This window comes from Pieris rapae, chromosome 8 (genome assembly GCF_905147795.1).
Source record: "Pieris rapae chromosome 8, ilPieRapa1.1, whole genome shotgun sequence".
Taxonomy (NCBI): domain Eukaryota; kingdom Metazoa; phylum Arthropoda; class Insecta; order Lepidoptera; family Pieridae; genus Pieris; species Pieris rapae.
In genome coordinates this window covers 7,632,921-7,660,182 of record NC_059516.1, presented here as the reverse complement: position 1 = coordinate 7,660,182, position 27,262 = coordinate 7,632,921, and the positions used below count along the sequence as shown (strand labels likewise).

The 27,262-nt window shown below is 31.8% G+C and overlaps 1 protein-coding gene across 1 annotated transcript in view; it reads left to right on the top strand.

Moving 5' to 3' along the window:
• LOC110992207 (homeotic protein ultrabithorax) overlaps window positions 1-27,262 on the top strand; it is a 100,562-nt gene that overhangs the window by 68,410 nt on the left and 4,890 nt on the right. The window contains exon 2 of the mRNA XM_022257928.2: window positions 3,129-4,255. Coding sequence (XP_022113620.2) covers window positions 3,129-3,430 — 302 coding nt within the window. The 3' untranslated portion in view covers window positions 3,431-4,255. The remainder of the gene's footprint in view (window positions 1-3,128; window positions 4,256-27,262) is intronic.

Below are 27,262 nucleotides of genomic sequence, written 5' to 3'. Positions count from 1 at the left end.
AAGTCAATAAAGGGACCGCGACACGAATCTTTACCGATATAAATGTTATACATATTTATAGCTATTATGTATCATCTGATCACTGAGGCTGGACCACCCAGGTAGGCCGTTACGTTACCTGTAGCTACCTCATGTATTACTTATATGTACGCCTTTAGGTACCTCGATTCTCAGTGTCGTTGAAGGTGTTCATTTCGTAATTTTCGATTCGTCTTACCAATAAGAGTTATTATCTCAGTGAACTGGTTACCTCTGAATATGTAATAAGCAAAATTCGGGAAAGAGGCTGATATAAAAACCCGTTCTGTCCTCGTTGATTTAAAAAACACGTTTCGTGAAAATTGATCGTTAATTTATTTTTACGTGAAAGCCTTACTACATGTGTAATTTTTTATATGGACGAATCAAATTATTTCAAGATTCATATCGATATAATGAAGGCCAGATAACGAATAAGGCTACATAACTCTATAGTACTTGCATACACGTCTATATTGACTTTAATCTTCGTAGCGCGTTTAATTTACATAATTCAATGATAGAAAATTACAAGCGTAGGCATGAGTGCATATTAAGCTAAGTATTATACGAAACACCAACGCCTTTATTTCTTAATTCACTCTTTACACGTGATTATTGTTTTACGAACCCACAAAATAAATAGGCGCATCCTGCCAAACATGTTTCACGTGTTTCGAAAAAAAATTTCTTCGGTTTTCAACGCAGCGGGTGTTAATCACGAAAGTTTTATGAATTAGGAACAATTAAAATATCGAAGCAAACAACAGTTGTTTCAAATGTTCCCCAATTGCGGGACCATTGAGAATTACGAGCGGTTTACAGACTATAGATCTTAGTTCAAAATTCTTTACGACTAATATAAACTTGCGCAATCCTTTGTCGCCCAGCTGAGGGAAAGCGGGGATGGCGAGTTTCTTTTGTTCGCTACACGTGTTGCAAAACGGGTTGGTCCCGAGTCCTGACACTTGTTCAAGAACATCAAATTTATTTATTTAATATTTTGTTTCCTATTTATGTCCAATTGTTACTCTTATTTAAGTTACATACAACCTTTGATGTAATTTGAACATTTCCTTGAGAAATGAAATGCAAAAGGGTGGCACAACCTATAACGCCGGAACTCGATACAGATGTGCAGAAGATTTTTCTGGTTTGTAGCTTACGGAAACATTTGATTGTCATTATTTACCTATTAAGGCAGCACACATCTTTTTTGCCTGTCAAAGTCCCGCCCAACGTCTTAATGAAGTCGTTTGTGTCATGTTTATTGCTTTTATGAACGCCAGATTTTGAGTTAAATTTACAAGACGCAAATTGACAGAAACCACTGACGTTAATTGCATAAACAAAAAAATATTTATTTGCATACATATATGTATTTATGTCTTTCTTATTTATTTGTTTAAAAGGTGTTTGCACATCCGTTGAGAAAGCGATTGCCTTTTCTCTTAATTGGACGCATTTACAATGTTGCAGAAGATTTATCAGTTTTTGACGTTGTCAGAAGTCAAACAGAAAAACTTGAAACGGAATATTTTGCAGTTTTATATGAAGTGTATAAATAAACTAATACTGTTATTATTTGCTCATTCATGTGGACTCTAAATAAATGAACATTGTCAATTGGTTAAATTATGTAGGTACTATTACAACGTACAAAGAAAAGGTTCAGTATTTACGTCTCGTGGCGGAGGCTTTTACGGCTTAGGCAATTAGCGTCACTCAATTAAGCACCACCTCCTCTGGCTGAAATAAATTTGTTAATTATTAAAAAGGCTGCACTTAAAGTACGCTCTTAGAAAACGGACATAGCTTAATTCTCGTAATTAAAGTTCCGCCAAAATATAAGAATTTTGTATTAATGCGCATTGTACGGGGCGTGTTCGATATTTGAAACAATACCAGTTGTGAGTTAATAATAAATAAATGATTAATATAATAGATGATAAAATAACTATTAAAAGTGTATGCTTCTTTCCGCATCCGTTCTTCTTAATAAAGAGTTAACGAGACTAAACAAAATGTACACGTCTTCCAAATTTAAATTTAAGAACTGAGGTTGACGATAATTAATTGCAAAATAAATCCTAGTTGCTCAAGCTTAGGATTCTTATATATTTTAAAGTTGAGTTCAATAAATATATCCCCCGTGACTTGAACTCCTTCAATATAATAGATAAACGCATACATGCACTGTGGTCTTTAAGCTGCCCGCTCCCACTTGAGATAATTAAGCCATTAAATCGCTTGCCAACCCTTTTACACTGTGAGAAGCGTTCTTCGGCCTCGTTCTAAAGTGCTTTTATTTTTGTATCAACTTCAAAGGCAACGTGTTACTTGAGTGCTTAGTCTTTTAACATCTCGATTGGTTTTTTGACACATTATTTATGTGGTTTATTCGTATATGAATATTATCTTCCGTTCGATCGTTGAAATTTAATCTATCAACATTGGCTTCATAAAAACCGAATGCAGCACTTAAATGTTTCATTTGGATATCGAATAATTATATACCCAACATATTTTACTATAGCCTTCATTGCTTTTATACAAATTGCGATGTTCTTAATTAGTTACTCGTATTCCTAATTTTAAATTCTTTGTTATTTTTCTGTATATTATTTGCGTTGTTACTTACGAATTTTCACGTCCCGCGGCCATCAAACTGTAGCCGGCTATCTCAGATCGAATTCTCGGGAACCAATTCAGCGTCGTTTCCAGTAACCGGCCCCAACGATGCTTAATAACATTCGTTACATTAACCTGTTATATACCAAACACGGTCAAATGAACACCTCTTCAGTCAATTTATCTCACCTTATTTACTTTTATGATTTGAATATTTTATGTTGTTATTAACAAGGCTTATTTGAATATGGTTTTAGAAATAGAACCAGTTTTACAAGCTACAACGTTCATCAATATTGATACTAAAGACTAAATGAACCTGTCTCCAGAAGCAATTGTTACGTCATTTCAAATACACGGTGACAGGAAACCCATTCAATGACGATCAAACGATGCACCGACATCACACATCAACCTTTTTTTCTCCAACCTAACATCCGCCTAAATCAATAACCACAACTTCTTTCTTTTTGTTACAGGAGCAAATGGCCTCAGAAGACGAGGGAGACAAACGTACACAAGATATCAGACGTTAGAATTAGAGAAAGAATTCCACACGAACCACTACCTCACGCGAAGGAGACGTATCGAAATGGCCCACGCGCTCTGTCTCACGGAGCGACAGATAAAAATATGGTTTCAGAATCGAAGGATGAAGTTAAAGAAAGAGATACAGGCAATAAAGGAGTTAAATGAACAAGAGAAACAGGCGCAAGCACAGAAGGCTGCTGCGGCGGCGGCTGCGGCCGCGGCGGCAGCACAGGGTCATCCCGAGCATTAGGTGCGCGCGTACTACCTATAATAATAATAATTACAGTGATACGATTGCACTATGCAATACAAACAATCCCTAGCCCTTTGTGTTTGTAAATTGTTTGTAATTATTTTACGTTATTTAAGTGTTGTTCGGTTGTTGTGATTATTTTTTAAATTAATTAACTCGATTTTGACATGTTCACTTTTGTATGACGAATAAACTGTTAATGTTAGAATAGAAACGGGTCGTATTATTTTGTGTTTTGGGTTGTTTTTTTGTTGATTTATTGAATTATTTACATATATTTTAAATCGCGCTATCGTCTTAGATGTTCGCGTTTGGAAAACCAGTGCAATTTGTAGAAATCTCTTCCGTGTATCATAGTGTAGCTCTATCGTAGAATATGAGCAGAGGCCGTCGCTGGCGGTGAAATGGACTATAACATTGTACAAATTAATATGCCTACCAAAGAGACCCGGTCTCGTACCCTTAAAGCTAAGTAAGAGTCATATTAAGTTAGATTATCGTTTCGTACCAGAGTCGTGTGCAAACAGTCTAACCGCGCCATCACCCCTCAATACTCTCGCATAAGTATAGTGTAACGTGATCGTGTTCCTCCAGTTGTAATAGTTGGTGAAGTTAAACAAATTGCCATAAATATAAGTAGGTATTATTTTAGCGCATAGCCGTGTAAATAGTTAGGGTTATAATCGTGAAAGTGAGGATGTTGAATGCGCCGGCGCCTCGGAAAGGGCAGAAAAAGGCTTCGGATGGAGTGCGGGCAAAGAGAGGCAGTGAAGGGCGAGTGGAGAGGGCGGGAGGGCGCCGCCGGCCACCGAACAGGACTAGGTGAGTTTTTGTCAAAGACCGCGGCATTATTTATCGAGTGGAGACGGTTGCGAAAAACTTACTCGTCACAGGGCGAACCGCGACGCCATTTTTGAAATCGCCCGAGCGAGACATCTATGGATAGCTGCTTTGCAATGTTTTAATTTACTAAGCCAGTTTCGAGAGCCCTTTGATCTTTCCCGACCGTCTCTTTATAGTCGAAACGTGAACGGCGCATGCACCGCAAATTAAACATTAATTAATAAATATTTGTAAGCAGTTAATCATTAAAGAAAAATTCATTAAGATTATTTTCATTGCGTCGTCCTCGTTAATCGATACCAAAAATTTTAATTATATCGCTTGCCTTAAACAGAGCTAGACAATGGGAGTGATACATTTGAATACAAATACTTTGTAGTCTTTTATTTGGTGAAGTTTGTAATGGCTTCATCACGAGTATTATACGCACGTCTATTAATTAAATTTACTATGGTCAGTTCCATCTCGCATTCCCAATACGGTAAGAAACATCAAACGGACACTAAAAAGTGGATTCTTTGAGTCGAGCTGGGCGTACGGTCAGTAAAACAGGTCCACAGAAATACTTTGCTTCATGTTTGGACACGTTATTGATGTCGAGAAATGTCAAATAGCTGATACGTAGGACGTGTTAAGTCATTAAATTAGGGCTTCAATTAAAAATACGACGTGGCTACTAATGCCTGCTACATAATACTGATTGCGTTCAAGAATTTACTTTTCTATACCACTACTACACTCTATATAAAGACTTCAAAGCTGCTTAACAATTTCACATCAAACGTAAGAAAATTTTAAAATTAACAGCGAAAATCAACCTTTACTGTTTACTTGCTAACCATACATATATGGTCGCCATTTTTCGGTCCTCCACCTAAATCAATTCAACGATAACTGATAATTATTTGGTCCGATAAGAAATATTATTGGCCACATTAATACGACGCAACATTAATATTCAAACGACTCAATTTAGTTAATTTAAATCCACACCAAAATTATACTAATTCTTAGTTATAATTATACTAATCCTTATATTATATTGTTTGTTTTAACAGTTCATTATAATAATAGTAAAGATTGTAGTGACCTAGTAGATTCAGCGTGCGACTGTCATGCGTGAGATCGTAGGTTTGATTCCGGTTGTGCACCAATAGACTTTCTTTCTTTGCGCATTTAACATTCGCTCGATTATTATTATTATTATATCATAATAATGTTTTTAAATATTTAATAGTAATACATACTAGACCAAAATTTAATATATAAATAAATTATTTTAAGCTATTAAATTAAAGTTACTTACAAAAAAGTATTCATACCTACCTATATTTTAAAACTGAATTTCACAACTTGAGTTCATGAAATTCGTAAGTTAATTAGCCGATAGCTTGAATAATGCATAATCGATTAATCATATACGAAGGGTTTTTATTAATCGATATTCAGCGGCGGTTATATTGCAATTTTATAAGGCTCCCGGAACCTGTTCGTATGTATCGGTGCATATATCATTATATACCCGAGGCAGCTGAGTCGAGATGTGATCTTTCTTATGTGGTCACCAGACGCGAGCCATCAGTTATTTAGCGATGGCGTTTTTTACTCGTTCACTTTTGAGAATTTAACGGAAAGTTATTTCTCGCGCGAGAAAGCGGCCAGATTAATGAGGTTCGTCAACTCGCATACATTTAATTCAATTTGTTGAACCGTATTAAGAACTTTTAGATAGAAAACAGTCACGCATCTAATCTAAAATATACCTACGCATCATTTAAAATACAAATTTTTAAAAACCGTTAACGCATTCGAAAGTCATATAGACATAAAAAGTCTTTGCAATTTAAGGTTGACACAAACAATTAAAATTATATGACATAAATACAGCAGAGTCATTATATAACGAATTAACGTTATATGTAATTAGGTAACTATTTATTAATGATTAAATTACTTATATACTAAGTATTATAACAATATCCGAATAAATTTTAAATATCGTAGTATAAAATATAGCATTGTATAGCTAAAATGTTCAATTAATTAGTAGATAAGTAATAGAAGATAGGGATCATAGTTAAAGGTCATCCTTACAAGCCTTAGTTAACTAATGGATAGTTTGCCTTATCGCAGGTAATCTTATCTCACTAACTACACTTTGTTCACACACGATCTAGACAATATCTAGGTGCAAATAATCAATTACTATACTGTTTTATTGACTGCATTGTTGTGTTAATAAGTAAAAAATCATGTTTATACTAATCAAGATGAATAGTGTTGCGCCAATAAAATACCTACATTGAAACAATGACGTATTTATATATAATTTTAATTATTATTATTAAGTAAGTATATTAATAATTGTCTTTTGTTTATATACCTAAAATATTATACACCAAGAATTCACAGTATATTGACCCTTACGCAAGTTAACGCAGTAGTTAACTTGTATCCCGTACAAAGAAATACATCTGACTTTATTCTATGTACATGAAAATTCATACATAAAAATAGCATCAATAAATATTTTTTATTGTACCTATATGTGACTAAATAAATAATACTTCATAAACAATGACTCTTAGCAAGTAGAAAATCCAGCCCTTGTGGGTACTTGTTCAAGTACATTCGTGCTGTGATACTATCGCGTCACCCGGCCTGCCCCACCGCACACGACTTGACTGTACGTACGATGCCCATAAATTTGATAAACCCAGGATATCATTTAACAACGTCTTTCAAAACTGGAAACCTATCAGATGGAGGCTATATCTTTGAATAGCAAAATGTCCTAGTTAGTACAAAATTGTGGTGTGTTTGTGGTCATTGAACTTTCGTACGCGGACGAATTGAGGCTTTCATCGATAACAATTTATTTAATTAACTGTACCCGCGCACGAGCCTGCTTCTGTATAATGCCTCTATACATAGAGTTGCTTGAATAAATTTAATTAATATTGATACATGTATATATTTATGAAGTTTTATATGAATTTCAAAACGTTTGCCGGCTATAGTTGAAGTAATATTTGATTAAAATACTGGTTCACCAAACGGTCCATTGGTTGAAATAAATGGTTTTAATTATATATAGCAGCAAAAGCTGTGGTGTTGTAGTTAGTTTTGCGTTCGGCTCTCGTCCCTGCGAAGATTCAATCCTCGGCTGTGCATCAAAGGACTTTCTGTCTATGTGCGCATTTAGAATTCACTCGAACGGTGAAGGAAAACATCGTCACGAAACTTGCCTTAGACACAAAAAGTCGACTGTGTGTGTCGGGCACTGGAATCTGGTCACCTACTTGCCTGTACAATTTACAAATTATGAATAGATATAGAAATCTGAGGCACAGACCTAAAAAGGTTGTAGTGCCAATTTATTTCATTATAATGTTTTAATGCATGTAGACTACATAAGCAAATATTCTAGCAGTTATATGATAAAAAACATCGGTTGAGGAAGCATTTTTTTATATAATTCAAAATTATATAATAAATCAATTGTTGTATAGAACTTCTGAAAGCAGTTTTCAGCGGGATCCATTAATTGTTTTGGACCACACTAGAGGCTATAAACCAGCTCGCTATCTCAACTCAGCCGCATACTGCCTACTTAATAGTCACTTTGCCATAATTGCAGCTATCAATAAAGTTACAATTGCTGTTGATAAGTTACACTTTCACACTACCTAATACAAATAACAGAGGAAGACACGTATTCAAACAGATTTAGTATTTAGTCAGCTTAACGCACAATATATGAGACAAATGAAATGTTTTAGAGTAGATATTTAAATTATATACCCAAAATAATTTGGAGTTGCTGCTTACCATTCTTCGAAACATGAAAACATCGCGGTACCGTGATAGAAACAGTTGTCGAATTCGCTTCCCGAAAACAGTTCTACAATATTTTAGCGTGTAGCTACTACAAATGGTTTAGAATCCTGGCCTTGTACAGTCAAATAACACAATAGAATTCAGTGGCAATGACCTTCTTAATATTCGAAAGTTAATTATGTACTTAAACAAATCCATATTATGAAAGGTTTATTAATTTCTTCCGGTACAAAATAATACCCGAAGCTATCTAATAAATATGTATATCATATTATTTAGTCTTTTGAAAGAAGCCAAAATCGATTTAGTGAAAAACATTTGCGGTGTTTCAACAGAATTAATTTTCAGCCACTTATCCTTTCAAAACCAGTAAATTGATATTTAAACCAGAATAAGAAAGATTACATGGACAGACTGTCTGTCCTTTATCTCGTCACAGCGATAAATCTGCGGACTTTGAAAGGATATAAATTAGGCTTGTTACTTCATTAGGTATGTTCCAAGATTTATATAGCAAAAGATTTATATATGAAACTTCAAAAAAGTGCGATAAAATGTCCCTATAAAAAGATGGCTAATGGCTCTTAAAATATACGTAGTTACAAAAAATTGTTGCTACCGACAAGAGTTTTGGCTACCAAATCCAGTTGACAGATCGCTTCTGAGACCATTGAATGTTTTTTGGTTAATATTATTATAACGCTTTTTGACTCATGAAATACATATTATAACGAGAAAATAAGTCAAATAACAGACAACGTTGCCAAAAGCATTTATTTGTAAATCGAAACTGCAAGACGAATTGACTGCTAAAACTGCTAAAATCGATTTTTGGATCCTAATAGCTCAAGTTTTCTGACAATTTCCATGACTGCGTGATGCACACATAAAATTTTAAAATACATGTTCACATAGAAATGCACTTTGTGCACAGATCAAACAACAGTGTGGGGGAATGATAATGACGCGTTTAGCCATTAGACTTAGTCTGCTCTTAGTACCTACTCTAAATTCAATGAAAACTATTTAGTTGCATCTTTTAGTTGTAATACAAAATTAAATTGCAAGTCTGCAGTGTTTACATTGTACCATCCCACACCAATCCGGGGGCGATTGCGTGTACGGACAGCCATTTACTGGGCCTCACTGTCGCCCAGGGACTGTTGTAAAACTGACCAATAAAACTTCATTATCTATTGGTTTGTTCGCGCTCCCAACTTCTATTTTATCGCTTTATGACACCACACTGAATGCCATAAAGCTCGTGCATTGCTCTGACAAACTGCTATTCCTTTTATTACAATGTGTAATGGGAATAAATGGTCTTTAAAACAAAGAGATTTGTCAGCAATCAAGGATTGATATTCGCAAATATAACTTATATTGTAAGGCTGAGAAGTTTGATTGATCGAGGACGTGATAATCAATTTATTAAAAGAAGCTTTAAGTTAAATAAGATCACACTCCGACCAAATTACTGAAAACTGCAGTCACTGCAATTGTACCTGAATAATAATTTACCTTATAGCTGTGAAGAGATAATTATAACACTATAAAACTAACTCTATAAAACCTATGCAGGTTATTTGGAGATAAATCAAATAATTGAATGTTTTGTCTGTTTAAATGCAAGCTATTCACTTAGTACATCCTACAATAATTATAAATAGGATGAATTCTTTCATGTAACTTAAGAATTCGTTAAATCATTTTATATAGCAACTTAGCTATACTTACTGATTACGATTGATTAATATTACTTGGATTTTTCTTTAATTCTTAAATCCACCATTTTGGTGAAAAATGATATCATGTTCATTTCATGGCTTGGTTGCTTAAATAAAAATCTAAACTTGTAGTAAAAAGTAATATTATTAAGATATTTTGACGTTTCTGAAGTTACAAAATTAAAATATGATCAGTGTAGTTAATTATAAGGTTGGTAGGTGTTATAAAATTTATTTTTGAAGTCTTATTTAATGATCATAAGCAATTAATCGGTTTGGCAGTGTAAAAATAGTTTGGTAATGTTAATTAAATATTTGTTATAGACATATTTAAGTTTTTTTTACAATAATCTTTTATTAAATAAATGTTCAGAACAATTGTACAATCATAATTAGGTGGGCAACAGTTATCGACGTACGTAAATTATTCCTACCAAATAAAACCAAATTAAATAATATTTTTAAACAGCGAAATGGTTTTCCGATTTTGAAAACCCAAAACAAGTGTTTTCGAAAGTTTTTTTTCCCAGTACACGAACCACGCCTATTTATAATGTCACAAGATAACCAGTTACTTTTTGAAGTAACTATAACATCAATTTTGATTAAATCGCTAAAATTATGGGTCATTAACGAACATTTCGATTTTTGAAATTTATCTTAAATGTTTAACGATAACCGTTATAACCTTATAGATGTTCAAGTCATACAGGTGACCTTTATAAATTAATTTTCCATTTAACATTCATTTTAATTATATTATAGTAAACATAAACGAATGTACTTCCCAGTCCTGGCCTCTTATGGCTTAACATTTTGAGGTAATTAAAGATAGACAGGGATTCTTCGTAAAAACAAACATACATTACAGGTACAGAAAAAAGGAATCTTTCTTCTTTATAGTTTTATAAGCAGGCACAGATTGCATAAGAAATTGGTATGTTATTTACAAGTTATCGTAGAATATAAGTTTAATAACTAAGCAATTTTAGATACTTATAATTTAAAGCTTATAATAATATAAATAGTTCATAATCTGTTACGGCCTACACGTTATAGAAATAAACCACTAAACTAAGCGACTTACAGAAACTTTAATCTTGTTATTGTTATTAATTAGTTTTTTTAATACATTCTAGTTTACAAAGCTTTAAAAACGTAAAAGTTCGCAAACCAGAACAAATGGGAGCCCACTAAGCGCGTCCACGCAGCAAAAGCGAATAAATTAATTATAAATCTTCGGTTAATTGAAATATCTAGTTAATTCTTATGCGTTGCGCATGCGTCGGTGATTTATTACGAATAATATATCGTGTTATCGCTGAATTTGAATAAGTGCATGGGTTCTGGGTGCTGTGTGATAAAGATATCTCATCTGTTTCCGTATTATGTGAGAATTATTTTATATGAAAATTTTAATGTATTTAATTAAATTTAGAATTAATACATATATATTGCATTTTTTTTAAATTACAAAGTTTAAAACTTAATTTCTTTGGTTGAGCTGAGGACCCTGCTGGTTTAATTGCTTATTTACTAAGAAAGCTTAGACGCTATATACAAACTTTACAACTGAATAAGCGAATAGGTATATTTATTTCTTAAGTGAAAGTAAACGTTTCTTTTTAAACATATATATTTTTTCCAATAATTCTATAACAATTCAGTCCAGGCTCTGAGGGAAAATAAAATAGTAACGATTAGAAGGAGTGAACAACTCAAGCATATAATTGCTATTCCATTCACACCGAGGGCGATTTATCCTCGGAATTATTTCTCTGTTGTTTTATTAGGGGATTTGTCACCCTCCCACTGTATAATTACCCTACAACTTTTTAGAATTGTGTGAGTGGTCTTAAGCGGTGTTGTGTCGTACTACTAAGGATGGTGTACATATCTGAAGGTAATATTGTCTATACGGTAGAACTATAAAATAAAAATTTCTTTAACAGTTGATATTAATGTGAATTTATCACATTTTTTTATAGCTCCAGATTTCAAGAGCTTTACTGCAATCGGTAGGTACTAGTCAGCGAGAGACTCGGAAGTTTTAAATTCATATCAGTAATCAATTTCTCTATAAGTAAACACAACGCTTCTGCTGTTATTAGGTATATTGCTTAGTATTTTTATTTAATACATTAGTCAGATACTATAAACATCTTTTACAATTTAGTATAAATATTGAGTAGGTATCTATTACAGACACATGTTGAAATCATATTTCTTAATAATCTCATTTTTATTTAATAACTTTTCTCAAATACTAATAAATCTTAGGACTGATATGTTTTTACGAATATAAAGTTATTTTTATACCGAGCTTTAACACGCTTTGTAATTATTTTGTTACACTATAAGTTACGTAAGGGACCAGTCGCGACATCTATTATCAACTATAATCAATATTTCATTTAAAAATCACACCATCGAAAGCATAAATCATCAATTAGCACACTACACTTCGTTATTTACTTTAAACATGATTTGATTCCTCTGAGTATACATTAAATATACACAATATTACATATTATATATTTTGTTTGAAAAAAGCAAATCGTATAGGTTTCAGTTGAGTTAAAATCACCATCACATTTTATTCTTATGGTCTCGATACTCGCCAAGCCATTACTCTCAATTGGGACCATAAAAGTTCAGCTATAATGTCAGAGATGGCGCTATTACACCTCTTCGGAAACGCAATAATATTATAATCGACAATTATAAGACATTAATGGAAACTATAGAGGAGAAATAAGCAATACATTTTAAAATAAATTATTATAATATAGTGGTTCATTTTTTAATAATCAATCAAAATTTGTAAACAATAACAATTTTCTCGGTACATATTGTTGTTTTTGATACCTACAATATAATTGTTGAATTCTGTAATTAGTTAATTCAAGAATTATATAGTAACAAGATATTTGTCTATGAATATATTACAGTAAGACACCAATGCCATTAATAATCAACAAATTCAATACTTATTTTAAAAAATGTTTGAAAAAATAATATGTATATTAGTAACAGAATCGCTATACTAGCGTCATCACTCGAGGTCGTAAAGTATCTTTTATTTTACGACGCGTCAACATTCGAGTGGACGCTTAAAAAGTTCATCGTTTCTAACAGAGATGGCGCTGTTCACAAAATTACACGCGCCCTCTATTATCGGGTTATAAAGAATTTCGTCTGATTTCTATTGAGTTATGGTTTTATTGGAGTGCCCATAAAAGTTATGAGCTGCGGCTTTCGCCTCTCAATGGAGTTATATCAGAGGGTGAATGTGTGCATAAGATGGACTTTTATTGTTTGTAAATTGGTTGTAAAATTATGAGTTCCTTCGTATTGTGCGTAATCAAAGCGATCAGCTGTTATTTTATGGGATAAATCACTTTATTACCACCATCGTGCTTTTTATTATGAGATGGATGTTTTCTCGTTATTCCCAAGCTTTATTAGTTTGTGGAGGTCTTAAAATCTTTAGATAAAGGCACATGGATGTGACGCACTTGCTTTTCTATTTATTGACAAACAATTGATAGGATAATACTTCACTATATGTAGTTGACACAACTTTTTTTACACATTATTTCTATGTTATGATCTCTGTTAAGCTTACACCTCGTACTTTTTATAAATTATCGTTGTGGAAAAAGCATCAAATATTAATATATTTTGGATGAAGTGTCAAATAATAATTACCTAAAAATTACTTTTACCTACTTTACTACAAACTTTTTCTTAAAAAAAAATGATTTTCTACTCCATAATAGATGGCGCTGTGAGCGTCTTAGTGCGTACGCGCATTAATAATTAAAAATATTGAAGTAACCTTACATATTTGTAAAGTTTATCTAGTACTGTAGTACTTAATGTATTTATAATTGAGTAAAATATAAACATACATCTCTTATCAAAAGGTTAGTTATTGTAAATTTAATTTAATTAAAATAAATGTTTTTTACGTTCTAAAGAATTAAATATTTGTGGTTAAACATATTGGCAAGTAAAAAAACTAATAAATACTTATAACAATACACTGAAAACCTTAAAAATTACTGATATATTTATTATACTGAATACGACCAAGTAGAGATACAGCCCTCATAAGTTTAACGATCGCTAATTATTTGTTTTACGAGACGTTTTACGATAATCGTGATCGTTCGTTCGACATTTACGATCGGTTAACACCTTGTACAGATTGGGGCTTACTGCCACTTTAAATTAATTGTGTATACACATAAAAATCGTTTACATATTTTTATGCAGTGATTTTATTTACTTCTATTATTAACCTGTTCATTTTTTTTAATAAAGATTTTCACAGATTTTGTCTTATTTAAAAGACACTGAAAATCTGTAGCGATATTTCAGCGGCTCAAATTTTGCCGCATCACAGCTTCTTTGAGGTCATTGTATTTCTTTATTGTTATGAAAATTAAATTACTTTTACTTAGGCTTATATTCTTATGGCATATATTCTTATGGCATATATTCTTATGGCATATATTCATAATATTACTGACGAAAGTTGTATATATTCTTTTTTTACTCCGAATATTTTGGTATAAAACTTTATAGAAGAAAGATATCAGATTTTTATTTTATTCAAAGCAAGTATCGTATAGGACCCAGAGGACAGACATTGTTAACAATTTGTGGGGGAAGAAGACGAAATATGTCATGAAAGAGTAATAAATTGTCATTATTTATGGCATGCAATTTGGTTATTGCATCAAAAATTATAATCGGATTATTTATTTTGACATCCTTTGGTCCAAGCTGTTACAATTATAATAATACCGGCTAAATTTGTGGTTCCAGAACTATTATTAAATTAAATAAAAAATATATGTATTGAACATTTTAATGACGGCCATGTTTTTATAAATACAATGAAATAAAATGGTCAGATATAATGTAGATTTCTGGTAAAATAATGTTTTAAATCGATTCAGTAACTCGTCCTACATTCAAATTTACTGTCTGATAAACTTTTCATAAAACTTGACGTATAAATATTTATCATTTAATAATTTTTTTTAATTTTTTAAAAAGAAAAAAAAAATATTAATAGTGTACATGATTTTCGCAAGCGTCCCGCCTATCGGTATGAGTAAGTTATGGCCGCTGTAGGGTGAGTTACACCCTGCTTAGGTCACGTGGCCCGAAAGGGATGGGGCGATATAAAAATCCGGGCGTCTAACAAGGATGAATGATTTTGGGGCGGCAAGTTATCTTCGTTCCATTCAACTCACACTGGTCTATGTCCGTATAGATCAATAAAACGACTTTATCTCTTTTTGGCACATCCCCATACCAGCTACTTCCTAGAACTTTCATGCAAGCATGCTTTCTCCTTAAAAAACTTAAATTTCTAAACCGTTCTTTCTATACAAAGCCGTGTACTTTCTTGTTATAAAACTATTGTTACGAACAATTGTCGAACTTAAAAATCTTTTATGTTTTTTATTCGATTGTTTGGTTTGCACAAATTAGAATGGTCATAAAATATCTCGGCTATTCAACTGCAGGTAGTGCAGATGCACAGAACAGTTACTTTATAATTCATTTAATTTTGTTGCTCCGGAGATGAGAGATCGTTGTGTGATTGTAAATGTTTCTCGTATTAGAACTACCATCGAACTTTTGATATAGATATAGGTGAGTGTCCAATATTTATATAAAGAACGCAACAATACTAACTATGAAATTTCTAACTTCTTAATATTGTTCTGTAAAATAATATTTAGTTTTAAGTAATTTTAAAGTTATAAGTTATCTATCATTTTTGGTTTATATTAACATAAAAATTATTCAAGAAATACATATTTTTAAATCCATAAAATAAAATAGCCGTTATAGATAATGATGTAAGGGCGTGTAAACACTGTAGTAATTACTGAGACTACCGAACCGCCCAATAGTTGGGAACCCAATTTGAAGGGTTCACAGATATTGTTCAAACAATTCATTTTAATTATCTCTACCGTCATGTCCATTAACAGTAAATTAAGTGATATACGACTATATTATAAGGTGTAAAGTCACTAATTTGATCTTTAACTTTAAAAATACCTTATTAAACGTAATCAAAGTATAAAAATTAAATAAATGTGTGTTCCTTTTTAAAATTAATGTCATATTTAAGTAGATTTTCAACGTTAATTATACATTTTAAGTGGACACTAACATTCTTCGCTCGACGCCACCAAATTAGCATTTTAATACTCAATCATTATGAGTTCGTCTTATTTTTATGGCCATGCTTCTCAGTTTTATTGATATAATATAGGTGTTTAGTAGAAAACAGTAGCAGCCACAAATCATATTTAATAATGATGTGAACGTTATAAAATTACCGGGCAATTAACTATCTAATTGTTCTTTTAAATAATTATGACTGCTTTGTTTACCTAATTAATTCATTGTTAATGTGTTTTTGGAAGAATCGGCCACCCACGAGGACTTTATCACGTGTATTCAAAGATACCATTTCCAAATTTTTATCACCGGAATCTAGTTAATTCTTCAATATCCATACATCTTCGTGTCCCCCAAAAGAAAGATTACATTTCGTGACAAAACTCGAAATCTACGTATACGCCTACAAAGATTGGAGAAAGTCGGGATTGTTTTACAAAATTATCTGGCACACGTATTTGGGTGTTAATTTATCATTTTTATTGTTACACACTAAGATAAGAATGCAAGATTACGCAAAAAAATATAGAACTTTCTTTTTAAGTTCGATTATTGATCAGAGATTTTTGTATGTTACATTAATTTTATGACTAAGCTTTGAAATCGTCAGTGTAACGACACGATGGTTCTTTCAGTGGCTACTCACTCATAGTAGCACATTGGCTCTCAGCTTGTTTATCTAAGTAAGTGGGTCTCATATACCACATACAACGCTTTAGTATACTTGCATTTTGACAATCTTGCTGTAAAGTATGATAGTGGAAGTTTAAACATAATTTTATTTTGCTAAGCGCATGTTCTTAGGTATCGCATACATCGTTGGTATCAAACAAAAGTTTGGTCACGCTTAATGCCTTTACGACTGCCGGGGGTGACATAAAGAAAATGAAAAACATTTTGTATTATTCTTGTTGCGCTCTTGTCCCGCCTAACTTCACCGACCCTAGGCTGAGCATCCACTTGCGATTTTATACGTGCAATCTTGACTTAAGAATAACAGCAAGTTCAATTGAGTAAAGACTTGGACTAAATATGTATCTGCAGTAAAAATCAATTTCCTAGTGAGCCAAATTCAAACCTAGTTTCAAGAGCTATCAAATTATTTTTTCTGTATGCAGTTTGACATATTTGACAGCGCTCAATATGTACGAATTAGACTATGAAACTAAGTGTATCGTAATAATAATAATAATAATAATAATAATTTATTTATTGCACGAATATGGTATAAAATGTCAAGGTGGTACAATTGTCAGTCGTTCGCATATTCTGCCACACACAGTGGCGCGCAAATTTATCTTAGTTTAGATTTTACATTATTAGTCAGATTCATATCAATTAAGTCAATTATTATACATAATTAAATTTATATAAATTACCATGTCTCACACAAATAATCGTTTATTGAGTAGTACGTTTTTTCTAAAAGTAATGCACTAAGTCGCTTTTTAAAGATTCTTGTCGGAAGATCTTTAAGTTCTTTCGGTAATCTATTGTAAATTTTAATTGCCATACAGAAGGCGTTTTTCCGAAATAATTCTAAATTTATTTTTGGCACAGCCAATTTCTCCCCATGTCTACTACTTACTACATTCGATTTAAAAATATGTATATTTCTGTGTACGAACAGGGACATTTCTAATATATAAATACATGGAAGAGATAACACTTTGAGTCTCTTAAATAGAGGCACGCAACTATCGATGCAATTTGCTCCACAAATTGCTCTAATACATTTTTTTTGGGCCTTAAATACCCTATTCACTTCGACTGAATTTCCCCAAATTATAATTCCATATCTAATTATAGATGCAATATATGCATGATAAGCAGCTAATACCGCAGCATGGTTAACAGTTTCCCTTAGTCGTTTTAACACAAAAACAAAACGGTCTATTTTGTTCTGTAATTTTTCAATATGTGATTTCCAATTACAAAATTTATCTATCGTTATACCTAAAAATACACACTCGTTCATTATGTCCAGTTTATTGTGTTTATATTGTACGTCTATTAGTGTTTTAGAGTTATATGTCTGAAAATGAATTATGTTAGTTTTGGTCATGTTTATTTGTAGGTTATTTGAATTCATCCAGTTGATGGCGTCGTCTAGAGATTTAATTAAGTTGTTTTTTAAATCTTGGTAGTTTTTGCCTTTTATTATAAGTGTAGTGTCATCAGCAAATAGTATACAGTTCTGGTGTATAGCATCTGGGAGGTCATTTATGTATGTTAGAAAAAGTAGTGGGGCCAAAATACTGCCCTGAGGTGTTCCGTACTCATTTTTCTTATAGTTGGATCTATAGGTTTTTTGTTTTAGTTTACAAATCTTTGTTATTTCCACATATTGCATTCTATTTTCAAGGTAACTTTTCACCCAGTTATAGGCATTACCTCTTATTCCGTAGCATTCTAATTTTTTTAAAAGTCTTTCATGGCATACAAAGTCAAAAGCCTTTGTCATGTCTAAAAAGATGCAACCTACAAGCATTTTATGATTTAAGCATTCAGTAATTTGTTTAACTAGGGTAAAGCACGCAAGGGTAGTGGAACGATTTTTCCTGAAGCCAAATTGTTCTTTTTTTAGAATATCGTATGATAAAAAGAAATTCTCTATTTTATTATACATGACTTTTTCGAAAATTTTAGATAATATGGGAATTAAAGTTATTGGTCTATAATTAGTCATTTGTGTTTTTGCTCCTTTTTTATGTAATGGTTTGATAATTGATATTTTTAGTTTTTCAGGAAAGATCCCTTCTACTATCGATAGATTAATTATGTATGTCAGTGGATCAAGTAGGTATAATGCGCATGATTTAATTGTTTTGGTATCTAAATTATCGTATCCTGTAGATTTTGTATTTTTCAACGATGTAATAATTTTTAGTATATCCGTGTTATTTATGGGGGAAAGAAAAATACTTTTATGGTTTAGAGGGATTTTAGCTTCTGGCAAATTGTTTGTTTTATTTTTAGTAGGCAGTGAGGTAAAATAGTCATTAAAAAAGTTGCATATTTCATGCGGTGATTCATATGTTTTGTTATCGATATTAATTGCTTCTATTCCTGAATTAAATGTCATGTCTCGTGTATTAGTTTTAATTACATTCCAGGCTGCTCTAGTTTTGTTTTTTGCGGAATTTATGTATTCTGCATTATTAAGTTGATGGGATTTATGTATACATTTTTTTAAGATAGATGAGTATTTATTATATGCAGACTTATTTTGTTTTTTATTGTGCTTATTTAAATGATATTTTAGGTATAACGTTCTTTTTCTTATACAACATTTTTTTAGCGCTTTAGTAAAGAATCTATTTTTGATAGGCTTGAATGTATTTTTGATTTTTAAGATCGGAAAGCACAAATTGTAAAATAATGTTATAGTGTCATGGAAGTTATCGAATGCTTCATTTGTTGTTGTGGAGCTGTATACGTCCGAGAAGGTAAGGCTTGATAGACACCTCATAAATGTATTAGTGTTTTCTCTATTGAGTTCTCGTCTGTATATATACCAGTACTTTGGGATATCTTTCAAGTTTTCGTTTTCTTCGAGTGTAAAAGTCAGCGATTGTGCGGTCTCATGGTCTGAAAGTGCCAAGTAGTGGAGGCTCGCTTGTGTGTCATTTATGTTACTTGCTATTAAGTCTAAGCAGGCGTTTTTACGTGTTGGGCGCTTTATATGATTTTGTAAATTATTATTTTGAAGAATAGAGATAAGTTCTCGGGAATTTTTATCATTTTTTAAAATATCAATGTTCCAGTCTCCACATAATATTAGTTTTTTGTTGCGTTTCCTGCATAGGTTACTTAAAAGTTGTTCTAAATTATATAAAAAAGGTGTTACATCTAACTTAGGAGTCCGGTAAATACATATTATTATTAAGTTATATTTACTTATTTCAACGCCACAAAATTCGAATTGAAGAGGTATTGCGAGTCTAGGGTAACAAATTTCTTTGTATTTTAAATTGTTTTTTATTAAGACGCACGAACCTCCTCGGCGTTGGTTAGGCCGAGAAAATGAAGAGACTAATCTATAATTATTTATCTTAACGTTGGATTCACTACCTTGTTTAATAAAAGTTTCTGTGAAACATATGATGTCTACATTTCCTAAATTTCTTTGCAGGTCTATGATGGCTATATTAATCAGATCTTGTTTGTTAAGCAACCCTGCTATATTTTGATGGATGAGTCTTAATTTATTTTGCTTATTAGTTGCAACGAAAAAAATTCTCACCGGAAGGCTGGTTTTTATTTATAATATTGGTACTTGGCATTTTAAAAAAATTTGTTATTTTTAATTGTACAGTGCGAGTTGAGTTTGTGTGACTATGGATGGATTTATTGTTGAGATTTGTCTTATGCTGTGTATAATATCGAATGTACTCGATTTCCGCGTTTATCTTATCACATAAATTGAAGAGGTGTTTTGTATGAGAATAGGGTGTGTTTTTATCGTATTTCGAGTGGCGTATTTTTAAGTAGTGGCAATATTTATAATTAGATATTATAGATTCTAAATGAAAGTTAATTAATTTTACATTTAAGTGAGTATTATACTGTACATTTGTTATAAACACCTTTTGCTGTCGCAGTTGGTATAGCACATTACACAATTGTGCGATGAAGGCATAAGGCCGTTTATCATTTGCACCTATTACCAACATTACAATGTCCTTGGGCTTAATTATGGACTTATTAATCTCACCAATACAGCTACTAAGAATCTGTGCACTAGTAGCATTGGGCTTTATAAACGAAGTTATTTTGTAATTTTCCTTTTGCATATTTGATCTTGATTTTATTAGTTTATGTGTTAAGCCACAAGCTTGCTGATCCCCAAATATTATTATTTTGGGTTGATTTTCTATTGCTTGACCATTTACCGTCTTGACATTGTCGTTTTGAATATCTGATTTTGTTGTTCTTATAGTGACATCTATTGGCAGCTCCCTAATATTCTGATTGTGGTTTTCAATATTTGGTGGGAATTCTTGTATACTGCGCTTTTTAAGTTCTTTATATTTGGAAGGGCAGTGACTGCAGGCGGATTCTGCATTTTCTTGGTTTTGCTTTTGTGGTAATGTGTTGGCAGTAATATTATTGGAAGGTGAAGAATAATTTTGTTTTAGTTTATTTATAGTTTCCTTCTGTTGTATAATTTCAAGGCTTTTGGTGGAATTTTCAAGTGATAGGTTCTTAATTTTTTGATGTGCTGAATCTAATTCTAATTTTAATTTTTTTATTTGCTCCAGTAATTCGTAATGTTCATCTAAACCTCTCGTAGATATTTCTGGTAAACTTCTTGGATCAGAAAAGTCATAGTTTGATTGAGCAGAACTAGATGAAATGTTAAGTGATTCAATAGATCTTCTTTGCTTTCTTCTTTTGGTAACATAGTCGTTTTCCATTATTTAAAAAAAAAAAAAATGAAAATATGATTAACAGACGTTTGGCTTGAACCGACGTGATTCGAACCAGGACACGTAATAGTAACCTATGTATCTGAGGTAAGTCGATAGTACCATTAGCCAACAGGCCTATTACGTATGCTTCGAAGTTAACTATTATATTTATATTTGTGTAAATTGCGTTGAAAAAACGTTAGAATTCAACTGACGTGAGTCACATCGAAGAACAAAGGATTCACTTAATTTTTAAGTTTCTTCACTTTTATTGCAGTTTACTAGTTTGTAGCACTTCACCGGTAAGGTTGTCACTTTTTAAGTTTGTAAATTGATTGGGAATTGTATTTTTAAGCAAAATATGGTTTTATGTAAAATGTTAGGGGCCAAACATTTTATTGTTAATATTGTCACTGTTTCATAAAGAAGTACTTGTTTAATATTACCATCACAAAGATAACTTTTACAAACTTCACTGATTAACTTTTTGATTGAAATAATGCAATGAAACTATTTATAAACAATAAAATACACGGAGCTATTGTTTACAGGCCAGCGCCATCTTGTTTTTTTTTTTTTTTTTTTGTAGTTGTGTTTGTAGTTGCGTAATTAAGGTCACTATAGTACCGGTCTCGTCTTATTAAGATTAATAACTATATTATAAGTCAAAAAGCGTCAATTAAAAGAATTGAATCTGTTATGACGAACTTGAAAAGCCCGCGAATAATCAATAGTCTATCTAATTATTTTGAATTCATTGTAAGACCGATTTAATTAGAAGTACCACATAAAGGCATATAATAGACAAATTATCGTTATACTCTTTGTAGTATTTATGATCAAGTAATAGCGGATAAAGTCGGGTGTATAAACAGCCTAAATGTGTTCCCTTCCGCGAAGCTTCTGCTTAGACAAATACTCGTAGAAACAAGTTACGTATTCCTAGACTAATGCAAGTAGCTTTTTAATATTTATCACCTCTATTTATCATTTTGAAAGAACTCGTTTTATTTTCATAGATAAGACAATTTTAATTACAATTTATGTTAATTACAAATTTTGTGGAGAGTATTAATTAAGTAAGTGTACCTATTGGTTATTAAGTTTTTATAAAAGTTTAGTCGTTGTAATTTAATTTTATACATTTGTTTTTGCTATACAGAATGCTAGGGGGATACAGAATTTAGCAAGATTTGATTCCTGAGAAAGTAGCAGATTTTTGCTCATAATTTCTATGAAGACCTTAAAAACAATATAAAAAATAGTCTACTCTACGGGGGCTACCTCAGTTTTATCTTTTAGCTGAAGTCTTTTGTCATGTAATTTTGTTTCTTCTTATTTCATCCCCTCAAATGATTTATGAAAAATACTTTAAACAAAAGGAATTTCACGAAATATAAGGCATAATTCATAAATATTATATATCGCGGTCACATAACTCAAGCTCGCGTCCCGAGTTCGCTCGTAATTCGTCGTGTGTGGCTCGCGACTCTTCTCTCCAACCTTTCTTATAATTTCACTTCAGAACCATAGTTTTCTCACGCGATTTTCCTCTTTTTTCTAAACGAGAAAAGACTCAATATTCCTTGAAGCAATAAAGCGTGTTACGCTCTTCTACGTACAATTAAAATCTAAAGCCTTAGACAAATGTGATCTATGATAAACGTGATTTCGGTAACGAGCTCCAGCGACGTTGATACATGGGTCTGATTGTTATTTTTCTAAGGAAATAGAGGGAAAAAATAAAAAGTGTGAACACAGCGCTTCACTAAATAACTTGAGATGAAAAATAGTTTATTGTTGTATCACGTGATTCGTGGTAATAAAGATCACATCCCAGGAGTAATCTTCGCTCCGAGAAATTGTTTTATATTTTCCCTTGTTTGTTCACGAATGAGGAATTGTAATAACGTGCTATGCTTACATTTAATAGGATTTTGTGTCCAGTTTAATATAAATACTTCAAATAATATATTTCACTGTATAGGCCATGGAAGCGGGCATTCTAAAGCTCCGATTGAACTAAAATATTTTTCAAGTCGGAAAAGAGTGGAACATGTTTGTGAGCAGTGATGTAATAGAATACTTAGAAATTCAGTCAGTTTTAGTAGGAAATTAGTAAAGGAAAATATAGGTAAAGGATATTCTACATTGACCAATGTCATGTCATCAAATCATGACAAAAATGTTAAGTCTAGGTAATGTTATGTACTGTAAAGCTTCAACCCCTAAAACAAGGCACATCACTTGTGACAGATGCAATGCTATATAACCTTGTATATATATAATGACATAACCTAAAGTAACATACGTGCTAAGCTACTATTTTTGTTCGTAAAAGAACATATAAAAATATTTTAACTTATAACGTTTACCTTCAGGTATAGGTAGTGCATGTTTTACACTTAAAGTCTTAGAAATTTCTGATTTCTTATCGTCTTCCATCTGTTTATTAATTGTTCAACACAGGCTGCTTACTTTTATTAATTGGGATAATTACATAACTAGCCTTTACATTCATTCTATGACAAGGATTTATAGTTAGATAATTATAGATATGCGTCATGCCAAGTGTTTGATATTATGTATATCCATTAAAATATATTATTAGCTACTTTACTAGTAAATTACCACTCTGAATCGCTCAGTTTTCGCTTAGATTTTTTTAAAATTTGCTTATAAATAACTCGCTAATATTTTTTCAGAACCTCGTATTGCTTACTTAACAGCTAATAATATAAAGCCTCTATAAAGTCATTGAATATGCATTTATCTGTTTTGACTATCTCTACCGAGTGTACGCTCCGGGCGACGCTGCGATAAATAAGCCAATAAATTATAACAAGAAACGGATTATTTGTAATTAATAGCGCATACTTCTCGTTGTATCGCAACACCGAGCACTGACGGATTATGGTAACCCCATTGCCAACTCAATTCTTATTTCTTTGGCATCGACGACGACACACAGATTTATTTCAACCTACAAAACTTTTCGGATTAAATAGTTTTTCTCGTTTCAATATTTGGCAACAAAATTATTTTACGTATCTTTTTTACGCTTTTAAATAGGGACGTGATAAATGTTCATGCACTGTTGACATTTAATATAGTCTACATTATACGCAAACATCGCGTCATACATTCAATGAATTATTGCATTGATTTATTAACAGCCGAGTTTGCGTAATGTTTAACGGTTAAATCGTTCACGAAATCTGTGAGTCCTTTAAGTTTATCACCCCATGTTCATTCCACATGCCGACGAAAGCGTACAGAATTAGTATCAAAAAGGAGGATAGCGTCGGTGCATCTAAAAATAATATTCATATGCGTAGTGTGAAAGTTCATAGTGGCGACAAAGGACATATTTAAGCTTTTAAACAGTTCTGCGTAATGGTCGCCGTCTTGAGAGATATGTAGTGATTTATGTCTGAGATCGATAGGTTAAACGTTTGCTCATAACTCCGAGCACAGCTGGTACATTAAGAAATACAACGAAATCTTTATTGGTTCACTTGCTATTTGCTTTGGTTCAAAAACCCTTTGAGAATTCAAACACTTTTTTCTAAAAGCTTGTTAGAACTATCATGTTTTAAGAAATTTACGCTGGCTGCAAAATTTTAGCTTTGACTGTCCAAAATCCTGATTAATGGTCTAAGTAGAGAACGAGTTGGATTACGGTCCAAATATTTGTTACTGTATCGATTATAAATGAAAACCCAGCTCAGTTTTACACCCAACATATTTTCAATAACTTTTGCACTTTTCCATCTCCAAATCAAACAAATAGATGGCATTAAAAAATCATTCGATTTTTGAAAACTAAATTTTTCTTATACACAACAACAGCTGTACAAATTAAAATATTTTAGCTGAGAAATTTAGGCAGGTAGAAAGGATAATCGAAATAGTAATGGCGTTTCACTCGGGCCCGTCACAGCATACGTTGGAGGGGATGGATTAATGGGCAGGGGTTGGTAACACCCCGCGAAGGTACATTTATAATGGAATAAGCTAAAGAAATGTGTTATGTAATTTTATTTCAAATGGCGGCTTATCGAGAGCGTTTTGAAAGGCGACATTTATTTTTAAGATTATTTTAAAGGATTCATAATAAGATTTTGCTTACATATTTGTAAGGGTCTGTCACTTGTCTACATGGATAAACCTTAGTACCAATAATAATTAAAATATTCTTTGAGCAATAAAATATTTTTTATAGTAAGCAGATATTTTTACATTTTCAGCGAAACGAGTTATATAATTTAACTGATTTTGAATTTAATTCATCACAGTTTAGGTTAATTTATTGTTAATTTAGTTAATTCTTCTCCAACCATAATTTGAAATGTGATAACAAATGTAATAAAATCCTTTCACAAGGGCCGAATCTGAGACAATTTGCCCGCCCCCTCTAAGCCCACCTATATGTCTTTCTTATTGCCAGCTAAATCTCGAATATACAAGTAAGATTAATCTCGTTGAAAGAAAGGGTGTCGTAAGCTTTTGTGATTATCAGATAAATAATTCGGTGATGTTTCATACTTTAATTTGCCAAAAGTGGATTTTATAGACATTAAACGGTTAGCAACTGGAACCCTATGTCAATAGACTTTAGATTATAAACACTAACACTGTTAAGATTATAATGACCTTTAAAGAAATTGTTAAGAATATATACTGATTTTTATTTTTGTTTAATAATAACTACCAGATTATTATCTACATTAATCTTGTCGGTAGAAGCCACTTTTTCGGGTCATTTTTAAAAATGTATAAAAAAGTGTGAAACAAATGAAAGATCTTCAGGTAATTTTTGTTTTTTTTTTTAATATTATCCATTAGGTATATACCAACGGTGCGACAAACGTTTAGCAGGTATTAGGAATTAAGTAAGGTGGTGATCAGCCGTCTGTGCCTGACCCACACCGTCCTTATGTACAAATATCAATCTATTGTCGCTTATAGCGCATTTTGTAAAACCATCCATATTTTTAGTTATTAAAAATCAATTTTTAAATGATCCCATTAAGATGAATACTTAAAAAGTAAATATACAAATTATATTTTATAGATTTTATCGTGAGCGTGTTAATTTACCATGATATAATTCACTGATTAAGTTCCAAGCACTTGTTTCGCATGAAACATCTTAATACATCTTTTAATTCTGATCGTACGATAAGATGAAATACAATTGAGATACAATTTGAAACCTCTCAAAACATCAAATGAGAATTTAAATTAAAGCTCGATTCGGCCAATAAATCTTTTAAAGGTGGAAATTGAACCGGTAGTGTGGGTTTTTTTCGTTTTATTGATTTTTACTGTCAAACATTTAATTGCTATTAATTAATATTCATAACACTAACACGCTGAACATATAGAATATATTTTTAGTCGTGGTATCATTATTTCTGCATATATAAAACATATGAATCCAAATGGTAGTAGCTATAATTCGTTTAATCAATGTTTTCGTAGGCCTTTTATTGATTTATATTTGATAAAGATAGGTAATAAACTGACATTTAAGTACATATTTATTAGTAAAATACATGTTATTGTTAAATTAATAATCATAGTCATATACATTAAAACATTTTTTTGTATATACTTAAACGATTAAATTGAATTCTATTTTCGTTATTTTTAATACTTTAATTCTTCTCTAGATTTCGGTTTATTCCGGACATTATATTTGTATAAACAATTGTACTTGTTGGACCAGACGGTCGATATTCATTATATCCAGGCAACCCTTATCAAGGGAAGATGCCGGTTTT